The sequence below is a fragment of the Vanessa atalanta genome, chromosome 24 (genome assembly GCF_905147765.1).
Source record: "Vanessa atalanta chromosome 24, ilVanAtal1.2, whole genome shotgun sequence".
Lineage (NCBI taxonomy): Eukaryota > Metazoa > Arthropoda > Insecta > Lepidoptera > Nymphalidae > Vanessa > Vanessa atalanta.
In genome coordinates this window covers 4,706,836-4,728,252 of record NC_061894.1, presented here as the reverse complement: position 1 = coordinate 4,728,252, position 21,417 = coordinate 4,706,836, and the positions used below count along the sequence as shown (strand labels likewise).

At 32.4% G+C, this 21,417-nt stretch overlaps 1 protein-coding gene across 1 annotated transcript; it reads left to right on the top strand.

The window, feature by feature from the left end:
- Positions 1-108: 108 nt before the first annotated feature.
- LOC125073292 (sodium-dependent noradrenaline transporter-like) lies at positions 109-20,083 on the top strand. The gene is made up of 20 exons (XM_047684062.1): positions 109-163; positions 3,034-3,095; positions 3,820-3,930; positions 4,306-4,468; positions 7,037-7,084; positions 7,662-7,745; positions 8,172-8,294; positions 9,347-9,478; positions 9,873-9,935; positions 11,486-11,663; positions 12,307-12,440; positions 13,255-13,394; positions 13,638-13,741; positions 14,258-14,382; positions 17,022-17,134; positions 17,558-17,695; positions 18,371-18,470; positions 18,979-19,079; positions 19,158-19,325; positions 19,968-20,083. The coding sequence occupies exons 1-20, from the start codon at positions 109-111 to the stop codon at positions 20,064-20,066; spliced, it is 2,241 nt and encodes a 746-aa protein (XP_047540018.1). The 3' UTR covers positions 20,067-20,083.
- The last annotated feature ends 1,334 nt before the right edge of the window (positions 20,084-21,417 follow it).

The following is a 21,417-nucleotide window of genomic DNA, read 5'->3' as shown; positions in this document are numbered from 1 at the left end:
CATAAAAAAGAGATAAGAATAATATATCTTAAATACAGTTTGTTAATTTAAGTGTTATTAACATATAGTATTTGTTTTAGTGATGATGGAGCACGCGTAGCCGACGGCATGGCGGGTATGCCGGTACTGGGTAACAGCGTGGGCGCGGGGGAGCTGCGAGAAGGTAGGGGGATGGGCAAGTGTGGTAACCTCCCTGATCTAATGTGGTCGTAATTTTTTTTTAAAAAGTTCAGTTTTTGTGTCATAAAATTCTCAGGAACCGCATAGAGTTTGGAACTTGGAAGGATTTCCTTGCATCAGACGGCACATAAAAGCGTTAGTCCTCCTCCTGAACTCTTTCCGGACGTGTCGAATTCACCTTCCTATCGGATAATGACCGTGGTCACCACCGCCCATAGACAATGGCGTTGTAAGAAATATTAACCATTCCTTACATCATCAATGCGTCACCAACGATGGGAACCAAGATGTTACGTCCCTTGTGCCTGTAGTTACTGGCTCACTCACCCTTCAAACCGGAACATAGCAATACTGAGTACTGCTGTTTGGCGGTACTTGCACAAAGCCCTACCATCAAGTTTTTTCTTAAGAGGAGAATGACGTAATTTTACACAATAATATACCATATACAATCTGATATTCTCAAAGTTAGAGGTGACCACACGTAAGAACGAAACATACAACAGCTTATTTCTCTTTGATTGCGAAAATACGAGGGATTTAACGGCGCTTACATTAAGATCTTCACTAAGTACCCTCAGCTGCGCTATCTTCTAGTCGCTAGACTAAGTTTCGAGCTCTAGACTAGTGATGTAACGAATACGTAGATATATTTTTTTCTAATCACAGAGACATCGATAAAAATATTATTTTGTCAAAACAAATTATTTTAAATGGAGTTTTTTAATTCTTCGGAGTGAAATAAAATAAAATTATTATAACTAACGACATTTTAGTTCATTAAATTTGTTCTTAAATTTATTACGAAAGTACCTTTTTTATTTGATATACCTATGCTCTTTTTTATTAAAAAATAATAATATCTAAAATAAAATAGTCAATAAATCATTTCTGCATTATTTAAATTATCTATATGGTTAATTTAATTAAAATATAGTTCCATAATTGAAAATATCAATATCGTCGTGTCGTTCAAATTCAAGAATGCCAAACATTGGCATTTGTTACATCACTATTCTAAACAACACGTCTGTTTAAACGTATTCAGCAATTTAGTCAATTCTTGAATGCTTAATAATATAGTTTCAGTATATTTTAGTTTAACTAAAATGTTTTTACACGTAAAACATTTAGTTGATAAACTATTTAGTCTGTGAACTAAATTGACTCAATTGAATGGAACGACCTTTTAAATTATGTAAAATATTATAATATTTTTATACGTTCTTAGTTCAAAATATCGAACGATGAATTAACGGCTATAAATAGACAATTTTTTTTCTTAAAATGCATGAATTCTATTTTTAAATTAATTATTTTAAAACAAGAAAGTGAGCGCTTAGAGTGCTTAAGTTAGTGTAACTTTTTATGAAGTTTTATAACTGATTGATATCTTTGTCTATTCAGAGGAGTTGATTCGAACGAGAGTTTTGTTGACTTTCGATAATTACAATTTTATCGTGTAATTAAAATCTCTTTTCGAAAGTTATAAGGTTATTACTGCTTTTAATAAGGATTAATTGTAATGTTCATATGCTAGTTTAGTTAATGAAAAAATGTTTACTGGGTATATTTAATACTGAAATATTATATTACGTAGAATAGAAAATTATCAGCTGCCATTACTATGTAAACGAATTGTAATCACATTGAATTTATGAAGACGTTTTTTCAGAAATGTTGTCTTTCGAACTTTCGGTAAATTTTCCGACCGATTCGGAATATGGAAACAGGGGAAAATTGCCAAGAGACTCTTTACCATTAATTTCGTAGTTACTCTTTACATAGATGACGATATTACGAATTATAGGTAGTATTAACTTGGTGGAAGGGTTTTATGTTCGAGCCCGTCTGGATAGGTTACCAGCTACAAATCAGATTTGTGTTCCGGTTTAAAGGTTGAGTGAGCCAGTGTATATATAATATATGATGAAATTTTGTATATCCTGCACGACAAGCAACGACATACCGCCAAAATTCCATTATTGTTGCAGAAAGTATAACCAAATAATTTCAACCCCAGTTTTTTATGGTATCTAGAATGTTCCTTTTCTATTCATTAAAATTGGTTTTTATCATATATGTGAGTTACAGTGTTGTAAAACTATCGATGGTTCAACGATAAAATTTAATTTCGAATAGTCCTATCGAAACGAATGCATTTCAAAACAATTAAATAACATGTTCGTTTTGTGTACTGATTTCATACAATTGATGTTTTTATTTATAGCAAGACTCCGATATTATCGTACATTTTAGTAAAATTGTACAACACTTCTTGCGACATTATTTATAAAAAAAAAAATAACCTAAAAATTACTGTAGAATTTTTATTAATTAACATTTTATCCACAACATTACCTTACTTTTGTTTTATTGTATTGTTTTCTTAGTTAATTAATAATATAAAACTGAACAAATTATTTTTAAGAAAATTAAATACAATTTTCTGCCTTCTCACACCAAAATATTCAATCACGATCTAAAGTTATTATTAAAAATATATATCGATGAACAATAACTCCATAGAGTTTTTTATTAAAAAAGGGAAGCTGTCTTTATTTTACTTAGCAATATATGCAGCTTCATGTATTAAAAATGGACGTATGAACGTAAATAAAGTACTCAAAAACTATAATTACTATTGACCTATAACGATATTAGTTTGCAGGTCTCTTGCTTATCTAGTACTTAAATGTACAAAATGGAAATTAAATAATTTCAAGGTTACCATACAATTTATAATAATTCAAGTTGAAATGTTCCTTTAAAGTCATGTAAAAATTGTCACTAATATCAACAATAATAATATTGTGAATGTACACTTATTTTCAACTCGTGTCTTGTTTGCAGATGCGAGCAATAGATCTTCGAGTAGTGGATCTCGCCGTGGATCATCTCCCACAAGGGGTCAGGTCAGTGATTTTATTATAAACAAAATCAATATATTATCAAATCAAATAAAAATACTCTTTATTGTACACCGATAAACACACATAAGTCACATTCAAGAAAGATGCGCAAGAGTCGGCCTTATTGTTAAAACAGCTATCTTTTCCAGGCGACCTTTAGGTAGAAGAAAACTAATACTTTATATACACATAATATTGTAAAAAACATTATATTTATTCACATAAGAATTGTTACGTAATATTAAGGTCTTAATTGTGTCCAAATAAAAATTAAAAATGCGTGGAATGGTAATAAGAATGCTAGCTGCAATCCCAATTCCAATCCTCTGGGCAAATGTCCTTACTAGTAGAGCACTTAGACGAGGTGTTATACCTTTAATAAAGGATTTTTGCACTATTACTCCAAGGTCCAAGTGTCTCAACAGCAAGTGTGACAAAGACCTAATTTCAGTTCGCTTCAGGTCCATTTATTTACATGATAAATTATGTTTAGATATAAATTCATACTAATATTTAAATGGCAATATTATTAGTATATTATTAGTCATGATGGCAATAATAATTGCATGTATTCCTCGAATTTCCAACTATCTAGTTAGATTCAAAAGATTGTGACAAATTCTATAGGTAACCTTAAATATGAATTACAAATTGAAGTTCAATGAATTACCATCAATCTGTCCAATCTTATTTCGGTTCTATCTAAAATGAATTGTGTATACTGTAGGAGCAAGAAGCGGATGTCAGCTGCCACAGACCAGACTTGACCAGCTCACTACCATCTCGACCACGCCCCACCAGCTACGAAAGAGATTACCGCGAGAAGGTACCTACTGTGGTAAGAAGACTTTTTTTGCTTCATCGTCATCGCCATCATTTACTTGGTGGTTAATGCATTCCCGGCTGCGTAGGTACCACTCACTTATTCCTTATTCTTCTGCCAAACAGCAGTACTAAGTATTGTTGTGTTCCGGTTTGCAGGGTGAGTGAGCCAGTGTAACTACTGGTATAAGGGATATAACATGTTACTTCCAAGATTGGTGCCACATTGATGTTATAATGAATGATTACTCTTTAATAAAAAACATAATCATAATCTGGAAATCTTTGTAATAAAGTTGTCTTAAAATTGTTTCCAGTTTTACAAAGACTTAATAATTTAATTTAAGGCCATGCCCTCATAAACGTGAAATCATATTTTTTTTTTCTCCAGGCAACTCTAAGTGGTGCAAATGTGGTAACACACACAGCTCCTTCATATGAGGAGCAGCGCGCTAGCCCCGCACTGCTTAGTAGAAATGCTGGTGGGACGCCTGGCGGGCGCAGCGTACGGGATGACGGTTACTGCTCCGCTGGGAGCACGCCCAGGGCTTTCGGTGAGAAACTGAAGCGTCCGTTTTATTCATTGAAACTAACATAATAAATTGTAAAAAAAACAAGCTATGTGGCCTCTTACTATTTAAATTTTTTAGCCGTTAACTACTGGGATGAATATTTTCTCTACAACAACAATCATTTACTAACAACATTAATACTAATATCAAAGTAACTCTGTCTGTCTGTATATTTGTTTGTATGGTAGGCTTTCATGGTTAAACGACTGAACCGAATTTGATGAAAGAAGATTTTTGAAGCAATCTCGAAACTCTAAGAATGACAACCTACTAAAACCTACGACCGACGCTCCCCCAACCCCGTCTAATACGTGGACGAAGCCGCAGGAGAAAACCAGTTTAATATCATTTGGAAGGTTTTATTATACTATAACATGTTCAATAAATGTAAGTTGACCTCAACATGATCATTTGATCATGGCAAACAAATAATACGTAGAAGTTTGTCAGACTGACCCCTTACTGAGATCAATTGGCATGTTATGGACGAACAGTAAACAGGTAGAGAGGCAAATACTGTTAAGAGGTACTGTGAAGTGGCAATAAGTCCTTTACGTCATCGCAATTTAGGTACAGCAGTGCGATTCTGTAAGAATTCATTTCGTTTTTCACTCGTAACATGTTGACAAGCGTCTTAAGGTGATACGCCATTTCTATAATCCTGTTCCTGTTTACCTATTTAATAATTTTTATGGTTAATGTTGAAAATCATATCCTGATATTTCACACTCATTTTCTCCGGTGAGTTTCGTGTTTCTTCTTACAGAATATCTTGCTGAGAAAGTATTTAAATCACTTACTTCATTTGAAACAGAAGAGTGTTTTTCAATGTTTTTATCACTGTCATAGTTTTTGAAGCTTCAATGAAATTTTCCAACTTGGATGTCCATATATCTGTGTTTTCGTACAATACAATTTTGTTGAGTACATAAAGATCTAAGGAATCTCTAGTGCTCTTATGGTAGTACTAATAGTTTTGGGAAATATGGTGGATATGTCAAAATTTCTGAGCTCGAATTAGATTAGTCACCAAAGCAGAATGATTAAATGCTATCACGATGCAGTTTTATTTACGTCCTATTGACCACTGCTAGACTTTTGTCCTGACTTTGAATTTAGTTATATTATATATTTATTGATAGAATTTTATCATTTAATGGTTGCAAAAGTATTCTGCATTTGATACGATAGATTTTTAACTAAGGCTAAAGTTTTGTTTCGAGATAGTGGGAGTAGATTTGTCAGTCCACTTTTGCTCACTGAATTTTTTTTGTCACCAAATAATATCAAATTAAATCAAATCAAAATACTCTCTATTGCACTCCAACAAACATGTCATCCCATGTCATTTAAAAGATCATCATAACTTATATAAAAATTCACATTTCAAATCATTGCCTAAAATGGTTTGTTGGTAAGTGTTATTAAATTAATACTCTTTAAAATAAGAAAATAATTTACATGAGAATTCTATAATCAAAATCAAAGTATTAGCTTATTTGATTACTTTACAAGGTATCTAAACGTAAAACTAGTACTACTTTAAGATTTCGTTTCGTTTTGATGTCAATTAATGTTTATTTTTTATATTAACTAATAAAATGTTAATTTAAAAACGTCTCAAGTCTCAAATCAAACAATACTAATTTTAATTATGAAGGTATTAAGATTTAAAATGTGGACTATAATTTGTCATGAAACTTGCGTTGATAAATTAAGACGTAATTTAAATATATATAATATTCATTGTTCTTCTTAGAATTTGTTTGAAAACCAATTATCTGCGTTCCATTCAATCGATCTGCATTCACACAATCACCTCAGGAGGTGGAATTTTTTCGCATCGGCATCCCATTATAGATGGTGCGAATACCGACGTTATTGAAGACTTGACGCTGTGTTATGAAAGGCATTTTACGCTTTGAGATCCAACGGTCAGGTATTCTCGTCCGTGGTAGGTATCGTCTTTTAAATTTGATGAAAACATAAGATTTAATTATTTTTTAAGGTTTGTTTAGACATCGAATGATTTACCGAACGGTACAACGTAATTTGGCATTTTGCACTGGGGTAATTCAACCGCAATTTTGTGCTGCAAAAACGAGCTGTTATATGGGGGCATAAGGAATAAAGTATTTTTAAAGAAACAATTCTATATTAATTTAAATATTGACTGTCAATATATACAAGTATTTAATACTGTAATGATGTATGTTCGCCACTACTTTATAAAAAAAAAATATTCTAGAAATTGTGACTTAAATTCAATTGATACCAGTAGTTAGTGACTCTCAGGGCTTATTAGCCCGGTAGTAGATTTCTGATATTCAATAAGTAAAGGTAATGTCTTTAACGTGAACAAAGATTTGAACTTATGTTTTGATTTTGAAATAGACACTTAACCGTCTAAAACTAAACGAATCTCTTATCGTTTGTAAGAAAAATAATATAGTCCAAAAACCAGTGTACAAACTAATGGTCTAACTCTGTATATATATATAAATAATAATTATCGACTTTTACATATGCTAATTGATATATTTGTTTCAGATCATAAGTCAACTAAAAGTTCCGTAGTAACACTGTCATGTTACAAAAGTAAGTACGTTTTACATCAGAACTCTTCCAATTTTCCACTAAACTTTTTCTTAAAGTTCCTATTCTTTTAAGAGGATTAGTTGAATCGATAAGTCATGTAGATATAAAACGAGTATCGAAAAGAAACTGAGTTCTCACGTCTTTAATTTTTGTTTGTAATTGATGTCGCGTGCAGCCTTAAAGGAAAACATCGTGGAAAATTAAACAGCATACATGTGCCAGACAATATTTGCCCAGATAAATATTATTTATCTACAAATAATGGAACAGCGTAAAATAATTCTCCAACCCTTCTCCTTCATAGGAGCCTTTGGCCACCATTGAAGCTTTAACGGATCGTTACTAACTCTTAAGCCTGATGCCCTAAGACAGCTAAGCCAATAGTGGAGCTTATGTAGAATTAAATTTGGGGAGATACTTTTCAATGGCAAAAATAGTGAAAAGAAGTTATATAATGTCACATTAAATTTATTGTTTAACTATCAAAATTTACAAACACTACAGTAAGATAATAATAATAAATATAAAATGAACTTGCCTTATTCGATAAAAAAATCTGTTCTTTTCATCTGATCAGAGGAGCCTAAAACTCAAATTGAGGAAGAAGTGTACTACAGCGAACCTTCTAAAAGGGTTCGAGGGAATAGTGTTGCTAAGGCAGGTTAGTAATTATTTAAGTTTTCTAACACATATACAACGCATATATTTATATAGGCATTGTTTTTTCGAGTCATAGTCTCTGAATTATTTTTAAAAGTCATTATATAAGCTATGAGAACACAAGTTATTCAGTAATTTTTGGACATGGTCGTTTGTACATTCAAATATCAATTTTTTTATTTTTTTATTTAATTATTTCAGAAGTTTGTTTCATGTTTCGTGAACTATTTATTTTAAGCTAAACTATTCATAAGTGAAATATGAAATTGAAATTTCCAATATGCTTAATTTTAAAGGTTAAAATAAATTATTAATTAATTAATTTCTTGAGTGTATTTGTTCGTTCAATGTATAATACGACATTGATTACCTGATCAATGTTAAGAAGGGTTATTATATTTTTTTTTTATTTAATGGTTTTGTCCAGAAATAAATGATGGCCGTGAGACATGGGGAACTGGAGCAGATTTTCTTCTTTCCATAATCGGTTTTGCTGTTGATCTCGCTAACGTCTGGAGATTCCCTTACCTTTGCTACAGGAACGGTGGAGGTTAGAACCGACCAATTAATTCTATATGTATATTGTATTACTTTTTATATTTTTCAAATTATATTGTAAATTTCGAGCCGAGATGGTCCAGTGGTTAGAACGCGTGCATCTTAACCGATGATTTCGGGTTCAAACCCAGGCAAGCACCACTGAATTTTATATGCTTAATTTGTGTTTATAATTCATCTCGTGCTCGGCGGTGAAGGAAAACATCGTGAAGAAACCTGCATGTGTCTAATTTCAACGAAATTTTGCCACATGTGTATTCCACCAACCCGCAATGGAGCAGCGTGGTGGAATATGCTCCAAAATTTCTCCTCAAAGGGAGAAGCCTTAGCCCAGCAGTGGGAAAAAAAATTGTAAATTTTATTACAGCAAATTTTTAACTTCACTATGAGTCAATTTCATAATGAATTCGAGAGGGTTGAAAATGCTGATATGCTATATATATATATCAATCTTAAGTGGTTTTTTAAAACAATTATTATCTAAACCCAAACTAATATAGTCCACTGATGTTCATATTCCACCCACATCTAACGCCGGATGTGGTTAGCACGAGACAAATTATCGTGGTAAACCTTAGGATAAGCCTTTAGTCGAGCAGTGAAGGTCTTCTAACTAACAGTATGATATTCCCTTTTCAAAGTGCTCTAAAGTTCTTGGTACTCTGTTTTCCATATCCTCTTTTTAATCCTTCATCATCTACTAAAATTAAATTAGGTATTCGGTAATTTATAATTTAATTGATATAATAAATGATCGAGTTATTGAGGATGGAGATTTAAGATGTACATTTAAAGGAAGCACCACTGAGCTTAGATCTAGAATAAAATGATGACTAAAAACCACTATATCATCTCTGGTAATGAAGGTAAACAAGGTAAGGAAACCTACATCAATTGAGATTCCTGGTCTTCCAATCTAATTAAATGAATTAACACTTTGACCAAAAGAAAAACGTCCTTTATTTATAGTATATATGTACTTATTAAATAGTTATTAAAATTGAAGTATTTAATGGTATTTTAGATAATATTTATTTGCGTTAGGTGCTTTTCTGATACCATACATGCTGATGTTAATCTTCGGTGCGGTACCACTCTTCTACATGGAACTCATCCTCGGGCAATACAATCGGCAAGGACCTATCACGCTTTGGAAGATATGTCCTCTTTTCAAGGGTAAGTCAATAATGAGTTTCTAAATTTGAACATAGAATACAATTTATTAAAAAAAAACTCTCCAAGTTATTGCCTGTATCACTTTACAAGCAGAAAGGAGAACTGTTAGAAGTGGTATTTCCTCTTCTTCTGTCGTCTACTTTGCTTACTTTTCTCTTATTTAAATAATCTGATATGTAATTATCTAATTATAAATAATCGAAGCTATACATATATGTTAAATTTTACACTTATTTTTTTCTTTTTTTCTGGGATAGTTATTATGAAAAGGGGTTCATTTAAGGGGTATTTACTGCGCGTTCACAGTTCTATCTACTATTAGGATCTTTGATGAATGTATCTATTTCGAAACTTATTTATAAAGTAGAAATAATATAAAAATGTTCTGTTTCAGGTGTAGGATTCTGCGCAGTGATGGTCGCTTTTTACGTTTCGTTTTATTACAATGTTATTATTGGTGAGTAATTTTCAAAGCTTGAATATAAACTTGGTTTATGCACGTTATTGGAATCTATATAATTTAGTACTTTTGACTATTAGACTAAGGTCTCTGGATTGCAGGCCAACTTTGCCCTTAGGTTTTTGGCATTGATAGTACTTAACGTTGCCAATATGCTTTTAATCGTAGGTCTAGAATAAACCTTATCTTACTATTTTGTCTCTCGCTTCCACTACTACCAACATTATAACAGCAACTGAAATAATAAACCCTTCCACGTTAAATGAATTACTTTTTATCAAAATCATAATAATATTTGTATTTGTTAAGTTTTTTTCATGAAAATATAAATCATTTGTAATAAATACATTAATAAAAAAAGCATATTATTCAATACAAGATTATATAGATGATAACGTAAAGTTAATACTTGTTAACTTCAGGCAAAATATATGATCTAAATATATAAGGAATTGTATTTAACGCAAATAACTTTGTATTTTAAATATTGGAAACGAGTAACTACTGATTTTCTTGCCGGTTCTTCTCAGTTGAATCTACACTCCGAATCGGTGGTAGCTTTACTTAATATAGTTTGTTAAGTGACGATTCAAAAGTGCCGGTAACAGCCTACTTGAACAAAGTAGGTATATTTTGATTGTGGACGATTCCAAAGTCATGGATTAGAAGTTAATGTATTATTATTTGCGATAATTTTAATAATAAGCATGTGTTTTGTCAGATATAAATTAAATAATACAAATTTCGCTGAACAGGTTTTAGTATATAACGTATTAATTAAATGTAAATGAGAACCGAGACTGAGATGCGAGCAAATTAATTACACATTGCATACTTCATTAATTGTATTTTAATCCAATTAATGAACTATCTCCAATGTTATCAACAATTTCACAATTATACATACTTCTGGAAGTTTCGGCGACATAGTTTATTTGTACAGCAATTATATAAACATTTCTTAGATATTGTTGTAACTTATTAATGTACGCTGATTTTGAAGATTTTGGGAAACATGTACGTACTTATGTAAAATATTACTACTAATAGTAGTAAATAAATAGAGGACAATGGTATAGCAATATTGACTTTATATTTCAAACAATTTCCTTGAAAAAATATTACATTGTCAAAAAAAAATTCGAAGGTTTTTTATTCGGTTTAAGTAAGTTATTTAGGACTAATCGATTTAAAATATTCTGTATCGGGTAGGCTCTTAAAAACACGTTTAATTCGTCATGTTACAGTTTTGAAATTATTGTAAAGCTACCGGTTGGGATCTAGCAAGAAACTCAGTAGTTACTATTTTCCACCAGAGTATGTCAGGAAAGTACAATTAAATTTATATATATATTCTGTCTGGAAGTCAACAAATACTAATTTCACAATATCATACAAATGCTTTTTTATCTTTAATTTAGTCTTGTATTGTCTAATATGCCTCATTTATTATATATTATTTTTAATATATATCTTAATTTAGTTTTATTTAAAACATAGTCATGTTTCATAACACACCATTATCTAATGGCCTTTTTTCCATTCAGGATGGGCTCTTTACTTCCTGATATCATCCGCTAGATCTGAACTACCCTGGTTACATTGCGATAACTCTTGGAATACGGAACAGTGTTGGGACGCGGCCAAATCGAATGATACAAACAAAACTGACGTCTTGTACCAAGGGCCACTCTCTCATTTCACACCGGCTTCAGAATTCTTTCAGTGAGTTGAGTCATTACTTTTTTTTTAAAGTAGATAGGTCGACATCCAAATGAGTCAACTGATAGTAAGTTGTCAACATCGCCCATAGATATCGACCCCATAGAAATATTTACCCATCCTTGCAACACCAATGCGACAAATAAACTTCTTCGTCTCCTGTGCCTGTAGTTACGCTCAATCGCCTTTCCAACCGATACTCGATAATACTAAGTATTGTTGCATGAGGTAACCAAACTAAATAGACTTGGACAAAACCCAACCCCTAAGCAATATTCATGAAGATACATAGGCATTGTAATATTACAGGACTGATGATGAATCTGTTACTTTTTGGCTGGCTGACCGCATTGACTCGCAACACAGTGAAAATAGCACAAAGACCTACGACAAAAAGACTTCGTTCTAAATTATTCCCTAAATATTGACAGAGTCCACACGGAGCATTACAGTTTATGCTATTATATTATTAAATATGTACGTAATTTATTGCACGTAAATTACGTACATTTTTTCTAATTCAAAAACGGATTAAAACGATTTGGATGATTTTATTACCTAAAGAATTTCTCAAAAATCTACTTTATAACTATAAATGTTTTGTAAAAGTATTATATGTAAATACTGGCTTTGTTTTAATTTGTAGCCGAGCGGTACTGGAGATGCAACATTCTGAAGGCCTCAACGATTTAGGATTACCAAAATGGCAACTGGCTATCTGCTTGGGTATTGTTTACATCACGCTCTACTTGTCTCTGTTCAAAGGTGTTAAAAGTTCAGGTACGTTATTAATAATTATACTCAAAATATTTTACAAAACTATTGATAAACTATTATTATTAACAATTCGATCTGTCTTTCGTTATTTATCGAAGGATGTTCGAAAACTTTCTGGTATACAACGATTTCCCTGTGCATAAAATAACATTGAAATAACGTCGTCATCTGATTTGAACTGGGGACTAATTCTACTAATAAATTCTCACTTTAGTGCAATTGAATCGATGCGATGTCGTTGGCATTTTACCGTTCTACTATTCTACAAATACAATGATCCAGTTCGATTCGGTCGAAGTTGAATTGGTAACATTAAATGAATTAGTAGAATTGTCCCTTGAGTTCTGTACATAATATTATTATCTATTAATTTGGTAATAGAAGTATAATGGTGATATGTTCCACAAAACAAAAGTTTTTTTTTTTATAAAATTTATAAGCTGACAATTAGGTTGAAAATGGGCCAACTGATGGTAAGTGGTCCCGTCCATAGACCGTCGCCGTAAGAAATTATAACCATTTTTACCACCACTAAAGCGCTACCAACCTTGGGAACATTGTACCTTTAGTTACACTGACTTACTTACCCAACAATAAAAAGTATTGCTGCCGAGCGATAGAATATATGCTGAATAGAGGCGGGGACGGTATTGCACAAAGCCCTTCCACCAAATAAACTCAATAGTGGCATATTATTGGCAAAAATATATTTTCAAACAATTTTAATAATTCTTATTGGATTTTCGAGCAACCCTTTGAATTTAAATTATTTTTAAGCCGAGATGATTGCCTTTGAATTTTGAATTACCTTTTTCAGGAAAAGTTGTATGGATGACAGCTACGATGCCGTATGTTGTGTTGTCGATTCTTCTTGCAAGAGGTCTCCTATTGCCGGGCGCTACCCGAGGCATTGCTTATTACTTGAACCCAGAATTGGCTAGATTGAAGGATACCCAGGTGAGACGAGAGATTTTATTTAAAACAATACCGTCTGTTTACCTTCTCAGAAAAAACGTTAAATTCTTTAAGAATTCAACATTCTAAAATTAAAACTATTATAATGGAATATTTATTAACCTATACTTTTAGTTTGGTCTAGAATTTGCAGTTCAAAGTTCAGTGTTCTATACAAATTGCAACATGTACTGTATTATAATGCTACTAAGCTTGGTCAAAGTTACACTACTCAATGAATTTCAGGTATGGGTGGACGCTGCTGTTCAAATCTTCTACTCGGTCGGTGCTGGGTTTGGTGTCCACCTGTCTTATGCGAGCTACAACACGTTCCATAATAACTGCTACAGGTATTTAGGAACTAGTTTATAATATTCATTACTTAATAAATCACTGGTAAACAATTCCTTGGTCAATCTAGACATTTAGGTAAACAATTATTGAATATTGTTACAAGTTTGACACGACGATGAGGAAAGGTTACACTAGTATGTATTTAACGAACAATTGTTTGAAAAAACCATAAATTAAATATTTAGTAATCTATACACATAAAAGCGAAATACCGCTCACTGATTAATCACGAAATCTCAGAAACTATAACACCTACAAACTTGAAATTTGGCAGGTAGGTTCCAAATCGGGTGTAGACATCCGCTAAGAATGATTTTACGAAAATCCACACTTAAATAGGGGGTAAAACGGGGCTTGGAAGTTTGTGTTATATAAATAACGCGCGGATAAAGACGCAGTTTTAGCCAGATATATTTAACAATTCACTTTAAAAAAAACCACGGTTTTATGAAGACCTTCATCTATCTTTTAACATTAAAATTTTTCTCCATTTTACCTTTTTTTTTTTTCAGGGACTGTCTCGTAACAACTCTGGTTAACTGCTTCACATCTTTCTTCTCCGGCTTCGTCATCTTCACGTATCTGGGTTTTATGTCTCATAAACAAGGCGTACCAATTTCATCCGTTGCTACTGAAGGTGAGATCTTTTTTTTATTAGTTCGCAGGGTAGACGAGCAAACGGGCCACATAATGGTAAGTGGTCACCGTTGCCAATGAGTGTTTGCAATGCCAAACAACACAGACTAGCCGCTGCCTTGCGGAAAGTACTCTTCTAAAGCCTCGCTTAAAGAAGGTCATATTGTAGCACTGAGAGAACACCGAGAAGGGAAGATCATTTCTAGAACTGCTCGCCCGTCTGGCCTACCCAGACCACCCACTCATCATATATTCTACCACCAAGCTAGTGTATTGGTAGAATCCAGAGAAACTAGCAGTACCAGGGATATAACATCTTATTTCCGATCACACGCGGTAGCGTGTCAGCCAAGTTCTAGTAACAGAACTGGCGAGCAGCACCGTGTGTAATATTACACGAACCATTTGGAGCCACTTTTGACCCCCTCATAACTCAAAAACTTTTTGACATAAATGTGTCAAATTTGGCTCATATATTGAGACTCGCGAGATACACATGTGTTCCAAATTTCATAAACGCATCTCAAATGGTTATTTAGATATTAACGTCTAAATATCGTCATTTTTATCACTGACTGACCTATAGATCAAAACTATAACCTACTTCCAGGTGACCTAGAAAGTTGAAATTTGGCATGCAGGTAGATAATTAGGCCAATATAAAGGAAAAAATCTGAAACTGGTAATTTTTTGTCATTTAATTATAATTTTTCATTTTATTGGGTTTATAGGAACACTTATATACCTAGTTACTGTAATAAAAAAAATTATATTTTTTAACATGGTTATTTTTATTACTAACAGTATTTAAAACGGGATATACTATTACTACGAATGTCTTGTTCACGAGAACAAGACATTCGTAGATAATGTCGAAATATCGAGCTCTAACAAATAAAAATAAAAAACATGGTAAATATCCCGTTTTAAATACTGTTAGTAAAAAAAAAATGATGTAAGAACCAGCAATCAAAACTTATGACAGTCGGTCTTAATGTGGATTTTAAGGTCTTCACGTGAATATATAACAAGTTGAATACCACTCTTAAGTATTTTAAATCCAAATAATTCCGTTTTATTGCTTATGAGTATAGCCGACTTTCATATTTATTACGTTATTAACTAGCATTTAGCGCACATCAATGGTGCAAAATCATTATACTTAAAAAAATAATAATAATAGGCATTTCGGTACACGGCGCGCGACGCGACGCCGGAGCAACGGGATAGGAGCGTTGCGATTAAACCTTTACGCGGACGTGTCTGAGCGAGTGGCAACCGCGCTCATAAGAATTATTTCAATGCCTTCTGATGGAAGCTGCCTGGTCTATTCGACTGCATATTTTTTGTTTGAGTATACTAGTATACAACAATAAAATAGGTTTCGTGAGACTGTAGTAGAGTATGTATATCGTAACTGGAATGATTTAAGTTTGTACTCTAGCGCTATAAACAGGGATCCTTATTGCTTGGAAGAACAGTATCGAGCAAGCATGCTGATGTCAGCAAAGGACTGGTGAATGGGTCCAATGGAAAAATAGAGAAGGTACATTGGGGACGTCGACAATAGCAATAGCGCACGTAAAATAACAATTTAAACATAATTTAATTTGCGAACTAGAAGTCAAAACCAAGTTACAGATATTAAGTAATGTACATATATGTTCAAAGGAAACAATTCTCTATTTGCTTAGCATATTCTACTACTATACACAAATTACAAGGCCTTCGCCTTGACGGTGCTCTTTTCGACATAGGCTCCTCTAGTTTAAGTAAAGAGCAGGCTTAAGTTGGCCTCTCTAGAGTTAAAAACTTAGATGGAGTACATCTTATCAATTTAGGTCCAAGTCAAATCAAGACACAAGAGAGCTCTATTGTAGAGTACAACCGTCTGCGCACGTTATACCAGTTCTCATATACGAATTATATTATAGCCTTCGTAAGTTCTAAGTCTGTTACAAATGAATTATAAACACAAATTAAGCACGCAAATATTCAATGGTACTTGTCTGGATATGAACTCGCAATATCTGGTTAAGATTCATGTTTTCTAGTGACTGGACCATCGCAGCTCTTAATGTACGTTAATACTAACTAAGCAATACTGAGCTGTCCTCCATTTTTCTTAGATGTTCTGAGTTATAATTTGTATGTATGTATTTTAAACACAAAATACAATTTGTGTTTATAAACATATAAGAACTAGCCAAGTCAGACCTTAGGCAAAATATATTATCCCAAGTTATAAGAAGAAATTATATTTTATGTAGTTATAAATAAATTTCAGAAAGGATTATTTAACTTGGCACAAATTTAGATCTCACTTCTTTTGTCGTTGAAGACAACAACCAAGGTATATATCATAATATTTAACTTGGCTCTCATTTTTACATTTATGTTTTTATGGGATTGGTTATGACAGAAATGGTTAACATTTCATACGGTGCCAATGTCTATATACAGTTCAGACTTGTAATCACATAACATAAGGTGTCCAATTTGCGCGTCCGCTTACTTAAGCCATCAAAAAGCTAAAAATAAGATCCAAATCAAGCAAATCAGGTTTATAAATTTTATGTACCAATAAAACTAAGTGATCGATACCAGTTTTTAAGTTAGCGTATTATTTTACACTTTTAGGTCCCGGCTTAGTTTTTCAAGTATATCCCGAAGCAGTTGCCACACTACCCGGAGCGAGTCTGTGGGCTATGCTGTTCTTCTTTATGCTGATCATGTTGGGGTTGGATTCTGGAGTAAGTCAAAGTCAAAATCTTTATAAAAGCGTTATAATTACTTATTGATTGTCAAAATCTACCGCTGGTTCGTAAATAAACAATTCGGACTTGAAAAGAACTCACGAAATAAGCTCAGTGGGCTTTTTTGATGTTCTATTATACATTGATAGCTTTGCTACAATATTTCAGGTATTGTTTTTATTTCAAATAGCCTGGAACTCTTAATTCCCGAATTATGAAATCAACTAGAAAGTCATAAGTTTTGTAATATCTTTTAGTTCACTTACGCGATTATTAAAAAAAATATTTAAACCTTTTCAGGGACTCTTTTGTAAAAACGTATACATTGTCCCATAAAAGAGATCAAATTACTTATCCTTACTTAAGATATTCCAAAATTAAAGCTTAATTTTATTCTTCTCTAATAATATACTTACACAGATGGGTGGTCTGGAGTGCGTGATCACTGGACTGCTGGACGAGGCTCGCGCGTGTGGTGCGACCTGGCTGCGCCGCGAGCACTTCACACTGCTCGTCGTGTGCGTCTCCTTTTGCGTCGCCTGCATCAACATCACACCGGTTAGTTTGGACTACTATATCTAACCCTCTACTGTTATCTCTAAATTAAATGCTTTAAATGCTTTTTACAAACTAGGTTTATACAACTTTTCAAATTAAAATAATATATTACTACAAGAATTTAAAACGGGATATTTACCATGTTTTTTTATTTTTATTTGGTCGAGCTCGATATTTCGACATTATCTACGAATGTCTTGTTCACGAGAACCAAGTTAAATTAATTTAAGCAGACATCTTTCGTCGGTATTTGCGGTAATTGGTTAACCAAGTAACCATTTTTAGATATGAATTTACAAAAGCACCGATATCGTTTTTAATGTCACTCTTTCAAAATCATACGTTACGTTTACGTTTAAAATATCATGTTTTGTGTAATCTATTCAAATTCACTTGGTAGGTTTTGTACTGGGTAGGTACCGTCCACTAATTCGCCCTTATTCGAACGCCAAACAGCAATACATAGTATTATTGTGTTCTGGTATGAAGGGCAAGTGACTCAGTGTACCAGGACTTTCTTAGTTTCCAAGTTTGGTGGCGCATTGTAAGAAATGCTTATATAATAGTACATCGTCAATGTCCATGGGCGGTGGTGACCACTTATCAAGACAGTCATTTGCCGATTCGCCCATGTACATGATAAAAAATAATCGGCTAAATTATTTTGATTTGCAGGGAGGCATATACATGTTCCACTTGTTGGACACATATGCCGCTGGAATATCATTGCTATGCTCAGCGCTTTTTGAAGCTTTGGCTGTATCATGGTTTTATGGTGAGTGGTGCTTTTATTAGTACTATTTCGAGGTTAGGTCGTTTGAGTTATATGTGTTAGACCAATATCGAGTTTAACTTTAAATGTATTCGTTTAATGTCTTGTCATCTAACGGCGTTATTGACATCTTTCATAATAATAAAACTAATTTTGTTAAACATTCCAAAGATCTCATTATTCGATCTCATACCTTACAAGTAATATATTTCAGTTTTGTTTATTCTTTTTTAAATTTTCTAATTTGCTTTTATATTCCTCGGTACAGTTTTTTTATTTTTGTTGTCTTAATTTCAATAATTATTTAATTATTAAAATTGGATCTTATATAGGTTAGTTTGGTTTATATGAACTATATCAAAAATATTTTTGAAGGTCAATTTTGTTCACACCATTAAAGACGTATTTGAATGTTACCCACATCAGAAAATAATTTTAAGTGCTAAGTGATAAGTTGATGTTGTTCAATAAATAAATAAAAATAAAAGTATCTATATTAATCGTATTTCAGGATTGAAGAGATTTTCGGACGACGTGGAGGAAATGCTGGGATTCAGGCCAGGATTATATTGGAGGATATGCTGGAAATTCGTCAGTCCTATTTTCATAATTGTAAGGAATTTGTGTAGATTTTTATATAACCGTGTGGCTTTGTTCACGTCTTGATCAAGTATTTTTCTGATATTACAGGGTGTAGTGGTCTTCGGTCTGCTGTACCAGCAGCCTCTCCAATATCAGCATTACATGTATCCTCAATGGGCTGTCATACTCGGCTGGGGGTTAGCCTGCTCCTCTATTCTGATGATCCCGCTGGTGGCTATATATAAACTTATCAGCACACCTGGTACTTGCAAACAGGTGAGACCTTCTAAGCCCTGTATGTGTCTATTAATAGTAATATATTTAGACAGTTCACATTTATTTGATACTAGCCGCTTCGAAAATGATATGATATAATATAATTTATACCCATCAATAATGTAGCTTTTTACCAGAGTTTTTCTTTTAAATTGGACCATCCTTCTTGAGATTACCCCCTACATATTGACAAACATACTTAACATCTTTACTTATAATTATAGATGTATAAACTTAAAATGAGTTTTTGTTGAAAATCCAGTACTTAAATATCGCTCATAATCGAATAAATATATTTCGACGACGATTAATACTATTATTTTTATCAAATTAGTTTACTACGTATAAACAAATCTGTCTAAGCTTAGCTTCTCATTTAAATTTAAACTGATATACTTCTTATCTTATCTTAGAAAAAACTGTAATCCTTCTGACTATAACCGTAAGAAACTTATTTTACTAAGTCTTGATATTCTTGATTAGAAGTCAAATTGACTTAATTTTTGACACATCATCAGTATATTGGATGTTCTTAATAAAAAAAAACTTACACATATATTTTTAACAGTTAAGTTAAATGTATATGATAATTGTTGTATTAATACTATTTACTTAATTATATATTTTTTGTATACGTTTCAGCGTATAGCATGTTGTATATCACCGGAGTCGGAACACGAAGCGATACGCGGTGGAGCGCCTGTGAGTCGCTTCACATGGCAACACTGGTTTTACGTTTAGACAAATATCTCTGGACAAAATAGCCAGGATCTACTTAAGTACGACGTGGACATATTCGTAACGAGGAGTTTATTGCAAGTTTATAGCATGTTGAAGAAATGGCGGCTTTGCTAGACAACGTGTTAAGTACAGATGTTATTTACATGGCTATGACGACGATTTAAAGTGTGGCAATTATAAAAATATTACTTAAAATACACACATTTGAAGAATTAAACGCAGATACTAAAAAGGAAGGAGAGATAGCTACTTAACACATATAAAGCTATAACCAGACATGTGCTAGACATCAACGATACTACGACCTAGATCTATGCAGCAGTTTTTATTATTATAGCTGATTTGACTCAGTCATAGCTTTACACTTACTGCTTGGTGAATCTTTGTTATTTATGGGAGGGATGAAGATGGCAGGAAAATGATAAAATTAATGCAAACCCTTACTTTATATTGATTTAAATAAAATTTACTTTTGTTTTCTGCTCGTACTTATTGTACTAAACTAGTCTTATTTTATATTGTCGCATGTGTTAACTCTGACGATGTGGTTTGTGGAAGGGATACATATTGGTGGGAATCGGTAAAATGAATATAACCCCCTATTTAATTAATGTGTAGTATTATGTAATTGTGTTCGTACTTATATATATGAATCTAGTCATATCTAAATTAATATATATATTTATGTTGAGATATTATATTAGTAGTCTAATTGTTGTGTTAAACACTTATAGTTACATAATTCTTAGTATATTATAACCGTTTTATGTTAGTTAAATATATAAATAAAGTTAAGCATATAAAAAATATAAACATCTCAGAATAAAAATTGTCCATGTATTGTTATTTAAAAATATATTAAATTTATTAAAACAATAATCTAATTCGTACTTCAACGGTTTTTCTAAAATGTTTGCCATGCGTTTCAAGCCATCAAAAGCCAAAAAAAAAAAAAATTCTTTCATTCTCTACATAAAAATAACTATTTTCAGTACATCAAAATATGGTTATTAAGTATCTTTATCATAATAAATATAATATAATCGTTATAAAGTAGATTCGGGCGGGTCCCAATATTGCGGTATTCACGTATAAAATCTAAATGAATACATATTTTGCTTACAAATGTATTGTAATGTATTTAAGTGTAAGGAATATTATAATCACGAAACGAAAGAGTATACTCGTATATATAAATCGAAAGTCATTCGGGAAAAACTCGTAATCAAATCTGTGACAGATACAATAATATTGTAAATATTACAATATATTCTAACTATATTAAACCTGAAAAATGTACACAATTTATTCAAATATATAGTGCTTTACTTATATATGCAACCGTGAAAAT

What these genes read in the sequence shown, in the direction of transcription:
- LOC125073292 (XM_047684062.1), top strand. Translation starts at nt 109, where the DNA reads ATGGCGGGTATGCCGGTACTGGGTAACAGCGTGGGCGCGGGGGAGCTG. An exon ending in GATATGTCCTCTTTTCAAGG is followed by an intron (nt 9,479 to 9,872) that starts GTAAGTCAATAA and finishes GTTCTGTTTCAG; the next exon opens with GTGTAGGATTCTGCGCAGTG. An exon ending in CAAAGGTGTTAAAAGTTCAG is followed by an intron (nt 12,441 to 13,254) that starts GTACGTTATTAA and finishes TACCTTTTTCAG; the next exon opens with GAAAAGTTGTATGGATGACA.